The sequence below is a fragment of the Sorghum bicolor genome, chromosome 2 (genome assembly GCF_000003195.3).
Source record: "Sorghum bicolor cultivar BTx623 chromosome 2, Sorghum_bicolor_NCBIv3, whole genome shotgun sequence".
In the NCBI taxonomy this organism is placed as follows: Eukaryota; Viridiplantae; Streptophyta; class Magnoliopsida; order Poales; family Poaceae; genus Sorghum; species Sorghum bicolor.
Genome location: NC_012871.2, coordinates 72,027,867 through 72,038,313, shown reverse-complemented (window position 1 = coordinate 72,038,313; position 10,447 = coordinate 72,027,867). Strand labels below are relative to the sequence as shown.

The 10,447-nt window shown below is 50.3% G+C and overlaps 1 protein-coding gene across 1 annotated transcript; it reads right to left on the bottom strand.

The window, feature by feature from the left end:
- On the bottom strand, window positions 7,367-10,151 carry LOC8058376 (protein SHORT-ROOT 1). Its single transcript, XM_021452376.1, has 2 exons — window positions 7,878-10,151; window positions 7,367-7,697 (listed from the first exon to the last, which is right to left on the bottom strand). Exon 1 carries the CDS (start codon window positions 9,714-9,716, stop codon window positions 7,920-7,922), a length of 1,797 nt encoding a protein of 598 aa, XP_021308051.1. The 5' UTR covers window positions 9,717-10,151; the 3' UTR covers window positions 7,367-7,697; window positions 7,878-7,919.

The window sequence follows — 10,447 nt, the reverse complement described above, 5'->3', positions numbered from 1 at the left end:
TTTCCATCCCCTTTTCTTGAGGATTTAAGCCGCTTGTAGTTTATATATTGTGATACATTTATTTACCATATGAAAAAAAAGTAGAGTTGTATTTCTAGATCAGGATACAAGCTACTAAACTGTTGGATACTCGTCCATAAATAAAACTATAAAGAGACTTAGTTGTGAAATTCCATTTTTTGCGAGACCCAATTACAAACGCAGACAAACACATTCCACCTTTTCTTGTTCACTCTCCAATAAGGAGGTACCATCTCAACTCAAATCCTCAAATTTGTCCTAGTTTGAACATTTGCCCTCCAAAACAAGAGAGAGGGTAAGGGGTACCCTCTCAACATCCAAAGTTTCCCCTGTCTGTCTGTACCTCCAAATAAACCGGGGTGGCATATACCCATGGCCGCCATGTGCACAGCAAGAAGCTAGCTAGAAACCCTGAGACATCACCTTCAGACGCGACGTCCTGTGCGCGATGTTAACAGTCGAAATTCTTAATTGGAATTTGAAAGGGAAACAGCAGGACATGTCGATGGCGGAAGCAGTTAGCTGCTACTGCGTGGAATCATTCCGCAGGCCCGGCCCGGGGGACCCGGCGGCCTGTGTGGCAATGTGCATGTGCCACTTTTGCACAGTGCCCTGTTGGGCCTCATCCCATCATCATCTCTCGTATGCTCGCTTGCTTTCGGCCACAGGGTACTGTACTACTGTTCCTCCTCCTCCTCCTCCTCCTCCTCCTCCTCCTCCAAAAGGGTACCTGGATGTGATCTCCTTTCCCTTTTCGCCACAATGGTGGTTGCTGCCTGCTGGGCAGGGCAGTGATGGCGAAAGGCGAATGCACGATCACCAAGTCTTTGGCGTGCTTGTTGCATGGATATGACCGATCACTGTGAGTATGTAGTAGCTAGCAGCAGTACTTGAATGAAAGATGAACGTGCATGGTGTTGGCCCTGCTGGTGTAGGAGCGAAGACTGAAGGAGTAGTAGAAGCTAGACCCCCATGGCCACATCATGCATATGTCCATGGCGATCGATGCGCCGAGATAGCTAGAGGCGGCCGAGCCACGGATGCGTGATGGGCAGCAGCAGGGGATAGCAGTGTGCTGGGGACACGCGCTGCCAATGTCGTGCTGCGGCATGCATCGCATGTGTGTTCGTGCCTGCATGGATGTCGGTCTTTCTGAGGCCAGTGCGCTGACAAAAAGGGCCGTGCATCGCATGCATGCCTGCACAGCACCGTGCCTAGCACCAGCTTTTTGAAGGCGATTCGATCGCGCTTCCTGGCCTGGCCGCGCGCGCGGTTGGGCCACGCCGGCACGGTGCTAGGCACGCAAGTGGTTTCTCTTTCGCGTTCGTTGCTAATGATTCATCATAGCATGGGCGCAATTGTATATTGGTATCTGAACCCACACTTGACGTCTGCTGAGCACTTGTTGTATATATATACCCATGATCATAGAGAGTGGCAACCTCAAGAATGAAGCACAACGGCCACTCAAGACCTTCAATTCGTTGCCACAGGGAACCAAGAATACCAGGTACGTGCTAACTGCTAAGAGTGTGGCATGCATGCATGCGAAGCATTATATTAATCCATCTTTCCTCAACACGCCTTAAAAGGACAACTCAGGAAAAAAAACAAATCACGTTTTTTCTATAGTCAAACAGGGACAAAGTTATATATCATCTGTGCAACAAACAAAAAATCAGGCAACTTGACATATAGCAGAAGTACTGCAGTACTCAATAAGGCTTGCTTTCAACGCAAAAGACAGCTGCAGCGCAAGCAGAATACAGCATTATCTTGGTCTGCTCACAAAATTAACCTAGCTATAGTTGTCACACTGATTAAGCTATCGTCTAAAGAACACTACTTTCACATGAGCTGCACGGCAGACGGCAGTGGTTATATATATATAGTACTACTGCGGCACGCATCATCTCAATCTATCACGCATGCACGCATGGAAGAAGCCGAAGTTTGAGAGAAAACTAGCGTAAACCCCATGCTCTATAGCTAAAAGAAGGCCTGTGCAAAGAGCCTGTTGGTGCTGCGACAGAGAAAGAGATGAGGTCGTATTCGTGTCTCTCTCCATGCCCACAACTTAACGTACACCTCCCCCACCCCCGGCCCCTAAAAAGGAGCTCCCACTATTCGTTCCAGCTCGTCCCCTTTTGGTCCAGAGACATTGCTTGCCAGTTGCCAGCCACTCCACCTCGACTCAACACATCCACGCAAACAATGCAAGGACGACATGATCTCGTAGTGGGTGTGGGTGTGGGTGTACAACAAACCTTTGCTTTTCACTCTAAGAAGAATATGGGTTCAAAAGATTTCCTTTTCTGCCTCGCTCGCTTTCTTATTATTGCTTCTTTATGCACATTATATTGCACAGTGCGCAGACGAGTACTGTTACTGTTGATAGGGCTGATAGATAGCTGGTGCATCGTGTCTTTGAAAACTTCCGGTGGGGTTGATGGGGGTGTAATCACTGTATATTCAGCAGTTTATTTAGAAAGGAAAACAGTTCTTGGTAATATGGAGTTGGAGGTGGAGGTGGAGCCATCTCTATAGATTCTCAACACTAGCTACGAGACTACGAGTAGGAGTATCTGTGATAGATGAAAAGAGCAAGCAGGCATGCATATATCAGTACTGTACGTCACGCATGCCCTGCGGCGCAGAGATGTTCAGATCAAAGTTCTCGAATTTCGGAGGCTCTCCGTTTGCGCTTTGCTGAACTGTTTTGAATAAAAGGGCAGCTTGCCATCACTCACTCACTCCATCAGTCATGCATGCATGCTCTGCAGCGCGGGGATGTTTTGGCCAAAGACCCCGGCACCTACATAGGACGTCGATCATATAGGAGGCACCGCAACAGTTCAGCAGTGTAAACAGACAAATCAGCTTCGATGATTGGGCACAGATAGAATCATGTTAGCTCAACTGATGTGAAGAGCACATGGATATGACGCTATTCATCTCCGGGTGTCTCTGATCTTCGATCCAGTTTTTTGTTTGTATATATTTTATGATGCAGGTCAAGGAGCTGGGCTGAAATTAAAGGTACCTGCATTTTCTGAGCAATGGGTAGAGGCCGGGCGTCAAATTGCTAATGTCACGAGTATCCTTGTATGAGGTGGGGGGATCTCCTCCAAGACACGCTCCCAAAGCGCGATGTAGAAAAAACTTCTTTTCTACCTCAATACAGATGCGCACAAACCTTTTGCATGTTCGAAAAAAATAATTTGATAGACCATTAACCCATGAGATTGCAAGTAAGAATTTAATGACAATTCCATCACAGGCTAATAGTTTGAAGAAACGTAAGTGTAGAAGGTTTGGTTAAAAGACATACTACAACTAATCAAAGTTAGGTATCTTTGATTCTCACATTTATTTGTTCATGTTCTAACATAATATTAATTTATAGACGTTTTATAATCTTTATATCCAGTTGTGATACAGTAAGCATTTTTTGGTTATCATTTATTCTATAGGTTTCTCAATCCCCATTCATGCCTTTTCCATTTCCACCACACCTCCATGTGTTTAGTTCAAACGACCTTAAATTGAGCTATGTGATATGTATACATGGTTTGCATGGTGAGTTGGTGACGCATGTCATGGTAGAGGCAGGTAATTTAAAAACATTTGTAAGTACTTTGGAATATTTCTTTATAATAGGTCAGGGTTTAGATACAAATTTAGGGGATATACTTGAAGGTGTTTTCTTTACTAGTGAGATAAGTTGCTAATTAGATGTAAATTTAAGGGATTATTTTGATTTATTTTCATGATGACATATATGGGTGATTTAAATAAAGATTTAGATCGTTACTTTATGTTTTTATAATGGCATTGGTCAGTGATGAATAAATTAGATATAGCTTAGGGGTTACTTCACATTAATTTCTCTTTCATAAGATCAGATTGTCAATAATGACCTAATAGATAAAATTTTCTGGAAATTTGTAGAATTAATTATATATTTACGTTTAATGCAAATTAAATTGAAGGTTAAAAACATTATATAATCATCAGTAATGGTAAGATAGTGCACTGGACTCATGCACAGATTAATCCTATGTATATTGAGAAGAGAACGTGTTCTTTTTTTTCATATACAAATATGTACTGGACTCACTCCAGCTAAAAAGGGCAAAGGAGCCTCATTAATTTTTCTTGTGGATAAAACCAAAGGCATGCACGCACAACTATTTACAATGGACAAAGGCTGCAAAGGGACCGGCGGTATCATGATTTGCGCAGAATTGGATTGAAAGTTGGCTCAGCTCATGGCCCAGTTTGACCCACATTCGAGAAAGCGAAAACTTTCTGATGTGTCAAGTTGATATACCATATCTCTGCGACTCTGACTGTATTTAGGGTCTGCATCACAGTCCTCGTCATTTAGAGTTTTAAACCGTCTTGAACATAATTAGCAAGCTAAGGACCTCAGACAGCTAGTTAATTGTACCGGCCAATTATATTGCTGCAAGCCTGCAATAATAATGTACGGTGTAGGAGTATATGTATATATATGTGGTGTGGCCATGCATGACCTCTTCCGGCCGGTGAAATAAATCAGTAGCGAATAGCGATAGGTACAGCGACAAACAACCCTTCAATCATACGGCTGCATGATAGTATTGTATTATATATATATGCCTGACGTACGGGAGGCCATCGTCAGCGATATAAATCCTCTAGCCAATCAGCTGGGAGAAAAGGCACGGATCGTCCTAGCTATATGTTGCTCTCTGTGTCTCACCGTGTCTGAGTTGATAGCAACGAAATTGTCAGGCCCACGTAGTACGTAGTACTACTAGTTGTAGTTAACATAACACGGATCGAAATTCGAAAACACGTAACGCTACAAATGTTGGTGGTACACGGTACGGGGTGCCGGGCCGGGGTGGTTGTCACTGTGTAGGTGTACTCTAGAACACATTTGCTAGCTGGCTGGTAGTATAGCAACGCGTCTGGATTTGTAGAACCTGGACATATGGACTACACACGTGCGGCTCACCGCTCAGGCGCTCGCCAGCTGGGAATTGAAATGGGGATTATGTTTCCGACCGGCCGGCCGACGGAGCTACCTCGGCCGGGAGAGGGAGATACGAAGGGCGAGGGCCGGGACGACTGCGACACCCCCTCGGATGGAGACGAGTCGCCGGGCGAACGGGGGTCGGGTGGGTCGGCGCGCGTAATGATGTCCCGGGAGAAACGGGGCGGAAAGGGGGGGCCCGTCCGTGCGTAGGCCGCGCGCGCAGCAGAGCCAGCCGGCCGGCCGGCCGTCCGGGCGCGGCCACCAGTGGATCCATCCAAGCCCACCACCTTCTTTTGCTAGATTCCGCCATGCACCCTCTCCTCCCCAGATTCGCTCCCCTCGTCCGGTCGTCCCCGCGTCCCTCCGCGAGAGCGACCGAGCCGAGCCGAGCCCGGAGCGGCCCTTTCTCTCCTGCCCGCCCACGCGATAACGACCCTGCCGCCGCGCGCACGCCGTGCCGTCGTCGGCTCTTCTCGGCCTCGGCCTACCCCGCGTATTTTTCCGTGCCGCCTTCGGGGCTTGCGCAGTCCCGCGTGCTCCTGGCCGGTCTGTCCGGCTAGCCTATCGAGCCGGCGTTTCCTACGGCTTCTGCGATCGCGCTGCAGAAATATGACACGCGCTGCACATGAAATCTCACTGATCTCAGTTGCGCCAGCAGCAGGGCGTGCACCGTACCCGTGATTGGGGTCGATAGATAAACTCGCAGATGCATGCTGGGATGCTGTCAGAAGAGGCCATCACCGCAGCCCTGACCGAGAGAGAGACCCAGCAGTTGAGCTTATCATCAGCTGATGAATCATATATAATCAGGACGCGTACGTACGCCGTGACGTCGTCGTTTCTGCATGTTTATTTTGTTTTATTTCTCGCAATTGTGTCGCCGTTGATGATGTTGTTAGTTAGTCCGTTGCTGCCACGCATACGTGCGTGTGGATCCTGCATGCAGCTACCTTTCGAGGATGACTCTCGATCGAGTACGTGTGCGCCAAACAGATCACGACATGAAATCAACGCAAACGTGAACGGCAAGGAGATGTGGATGTCAATGCTCAATGCATTGAAGATATATGTGCATGCATGTGTCGAGAATAATGACATGCAGTGACAATGCCATAGTTGTTTCGTTCTCTGCGTGAAAACGACAGGGCAAGGGTATAACTTACTACTACAAACTAATTATGTGTTTTCTACAAACGGCTCTCTCTGAGCTCATGATATCACTCCATCAACAAACCCTCAAGCAGATCATCGCTTTGGCAGCATATATATCGACCATGCTTTCCCCCGGCCCCTATAATTCTACTCTATCGATCTGGCCTATTCATCAGCTTATTATGAGTTTGATGATGATGATGATGATGCCATCATCCATACCGGCGATCGTTGTCACTCCCCACTATGTACGTCGCAAGCTCCTAACAACTCCAGATCTTTGTCTTATGCACGAGATCAAAGGTAAGCTACTTAAACCATTAGAAAAACGGGGTACAAACTAATCTGTCAACGACAGGCCGGTCTTTCCAGCTGATTTCAAAAAGGTCTGATCGAGCTAGCTTGCAATCGACACAACAAATTTGATGCGGCAGCTTGGACTACTGAATGATTTGGACACAAATTATTTGCTGCTCTCTATTTGCGTCCTAGACGACGATGTTCTGATACAAAAAAAATATAATATGGCCCCCTATATCATCTTCTCAAGCAACATAAGGCCATTTGTCACATACTAACATATAAATTATTTGAAGCCGGAAATGAACTGATAGTATATATTGTTTATTTTCAAAAAAAAATACTAGTCCATTTTATCTGAGAACTGAAAGCCCAAACCTATTGTGACGAGAGATTTTTCAGTACTTGGCTAGAAATGAATTTCAGTTAAAATATAGGGATGTATTTTATTGACTATATATCGTATATACCTGATATCTCGCTCAGATCCTGAAAACGTCAACCTAATCATACTCTTGTGGATCAGAGGTAAAATGCATGACACAAAGACTTTGACCAGACCAAAACGACTTTGGCATTTGATCATTTCAAATAGAAGAAGGAACTCCAATAATGTAAATATAATGGGGGAAACACCGAACAAACATAGAGCACTCTAGCTACCTCATATATATATGGTCTAGGTGGTGTTGTCTAGTCTAGCTATAGTGTGCAGCTGCTTGCCTGATTCATGCTAGCTTGATGTTGGTACTGGTAACCAATGCAAAAGTAGCAGGCCGTGCAAGTGTCTGCCCTAAAGCCCTAACAACCCCCAACAATCAACAAGATAGGAAGCAACATCTCAACAACCATCCAATGCAAGCATAATTCTTATGGCCAAATGTAGCTGCTATATATGAGCTACACACAAGACGCCGTGTGACAAAACCATGCACGTAAATCCCTCCAAAAGGGAAGAAAGTTGTTAACCTTAAATTACAAGAAGAAACACAGAGGAATGTGAGGGGGAAAAAAAAAAGGAAGCAAGCAAATCGGAATCATCACGCCAAGAACTTGTGACGATCGATGATCCAAATTTGAAATAGATGCAAGTCTAAAACCTAAAACTATCGACCATACCTCCTCCTCGATCACCTTGCTGCAACCAATGTGTACGTGAGCTAGCAATCCCCTACTACGCTTACGCTGCTCCAAAACCCTACATGCGTGAGCCATTCAGCTTTCAAGACGAGCAAGGAGGAGCCATAGAGAGACCGCCATACACATGCACGTGCGCGCGATCCAATGCATGGATCGATGCATCAACGCCGGCTAGGCATGGCGGATGGCGCCTTGCTTCTCCTGTGGCTCATGCTGTGTTCCACGTACGAGTACTCACCGAGCTTGAATTTGCGTCGACGAGCTCCAAGTTCGATCTCGATCATGGCCTCCACGCGCTTGCCCACACGAGAGGCTGTTCCTTCCACGCCAGGAAGACGCCTGCTCCGGCTGCCGAGTCGTCTAAACCGGCGTCCCGCATCGACCAGCCTTCCCGATACCGACGGAGCAACGACCGCACGTCATCGGCAACGTCCTCGCTGAACGCCACCGGAGAGAAGCCGGCAGACCGCATGCGGCGCGCCCATGAAACCGCCGTCTCCCGCCGCTCCATGGACTCCGACGCCGGGCAGGAGACCAGGTCCACAATGGCACGTCCGGCTCCCCTCTCCAGTGCCAGCCTCTCGTTGCTTGTCTTGGGGAAGCTCTCTTCCAGCGAGTCCATGTAAGCCGAGAAGAACCGCAAGCCCTCGCCAAACACCTTCAAGAACGCTGCCTCCGTGTCGCCGCTTTCCTCGGATGTGTCAGGGTCAAATGCCACGAGATCAGCCTCCTCCTCGACGACAGTTACAACCCGGGGATCGAGACGCCGGAGGGACGCGGCGAACGCGTCCCGTCTTCGGGCAGCGCCCGGCACCACACCGCGCAGCGAGTTGACGCAGTTGACGGCGAGCGCGGTGGTGGCGCCGCCGTCGCGCAGGTCAAGCGCGTCGAGATCGAGCTCCGCGAGGTCCCCGGCATGGTGCACGGCGCGGAAGCTGAAGGGCACGCCCATCAGCCGCGCGAACTTCTCCATCCGCTGCCCGATCTCCCGCATCACGCGCTGCACGGCGGCCGTCGGCGCGGACGGCGCGGCGGAGACCACCGTTGTGATCGACAGGTGCGGCGTGTCGTCCGCGGACCGCGTGGCGAGCGCCTCGAGCAGCGTGGGCCACTGCGTGCAGAACGTGTTGCTGAGGTCGAGGATGTGGAACCTCTGCGGCTCCGACGACGCCGCGGCGGCCTCCAGGAACGACTCCAGGATGGCGCCGTTGGCGGCCACGTGCCCGAACGACGACCACGGGCTGAGCTCCTGGAACCGCAACGCCGTGCGCCGCGTGGAGTCGAAGGACGTGTTCCGGTCAGACGCCGCCGCGAGCGTGCGCAGCGTCCGCGGGCCGGACGCCGTGAGGCGCGCGAAGAGCCCCTGGAGGAAGTAGGACGCCAGCTTCTGCTCGACGTCCCCGTACGGCGAGGCCAGCTCGTTGAGCATCCACATCAGCTGCTGCACGCGCTGGCTGTCGCGGGCCGCCACCGCGCGCGCGCACTCCAGCAGCAGCTGGCTCGCCCATCTTCCCCCGCCTCCTCCCCCGACCCCGACCGCGGCGGACGAGGCCGCGCCCCCACCGGACGACGACGCCGGGGACGAGAAGTCGAGGTTGAGGTCAGGCGGGAACGACAGGTCGGCCGCCTCGAACAGCGCGTGCGCTGCCCCCGCGGCAGTGGACGACGTGGACAGCGGGGGCGTCGGCGCCGTGGGCGTGGCCGCGGACGACGTCGGCGGCTGCACCGCGGCGCCGTGCGAGTGGAAGTGCTGCCTCGACGAGGACGAAGAGGAGAAGTCTTCATCCATGTAAAGGTGGTGGGCGTTGCCGCATTCTTCTTGCTGGTACGGCTCCAGGTAGTACTGCTGGTGCTGGTGCTGGTGCTGCTGGCCGTAGTAGTACTGCCCGCCGCCGCCGCCGCCGCCGCCGCTGCTGGTGCTGTGGTAGTAGTAGTTGTAGGATGCGTTGGTCTGGTGCGACGATGACCTGGAGCCGCTCGACGTGGTGCTCCTCGAGTTGTAGGATGCCGACTGCTGCTGCTGCTGCTGCTGCTGCTCGGAGGCTTGAAGGCTAACCAACCTAAACAGCGTATCCATGTAAGCTGCTACTGCGGCGAGGCGGCAACATGAAGAGTACGCTTGCTCAAGATCGCCGTGGTAACAAGGAAGGGGGTTTTTAATGGCAGCGCGGTGAGAACCGAGAACCGGCAAGGGTAGCAGCCACCAGCCAGGAGGAGGAGGCTAGCTAGTAGCCAGCTATAGCTAGGATGCCAGGCTATGAGAGGGAATTGTGAGTGGCAGCAATCCAATTCCAAGTGCGTGGCTACCTACGCGCGTGTGTGTGGAGAGAAAGAAAGAGTGATCTATTCTTTTGAGCTAGAAAAGGGGAGCCCTGCGTGATGCGCTCGGCGGGCTCGCTTTGTTGGTGCCCTCTCGATCCCCAGTTCCACTGCTCTTTTGGCGAGACCGATGGAGCAATATGCTCTGCTGCCTTGCTTCGCTTTTGGCCGGATCGATGGACGAAGGAATGGTTCGGATTGGAGTGGACGGATTCTTTACTGAGTGGCGCAGTGGGTGTGGCCGCCTTTTGCCTTTGCTTTCGTTCCCCATCTCCACCTCATTGCCCCGCCCTGGCGCCATGCTGGCTTTTACGGTTTTTTTTGGGTGCCTGATTTGCTAACGAACTGAAAGACCGCTTGCGTTTGTGACAGTGTGCAGTACTGGATTAGAACAACTGTGGGCTGCAAATACAGTACTGATGAGATTTTTTTAGGCCATTTCTGTTAGTCAAGGACAGGCATAAACAAGTAAAATCAAGAAAAAGGATA

Excerpts from the sequence above, each read along its gene's own strand:
- LOC8058376 (XM_021452376.1), bottom strand. The coding sequence starts at position 9,716 with ATGGATACGCTGTTTAGGTTGGTTAGCCTTCAAGCCTCCGAGCAGCAG.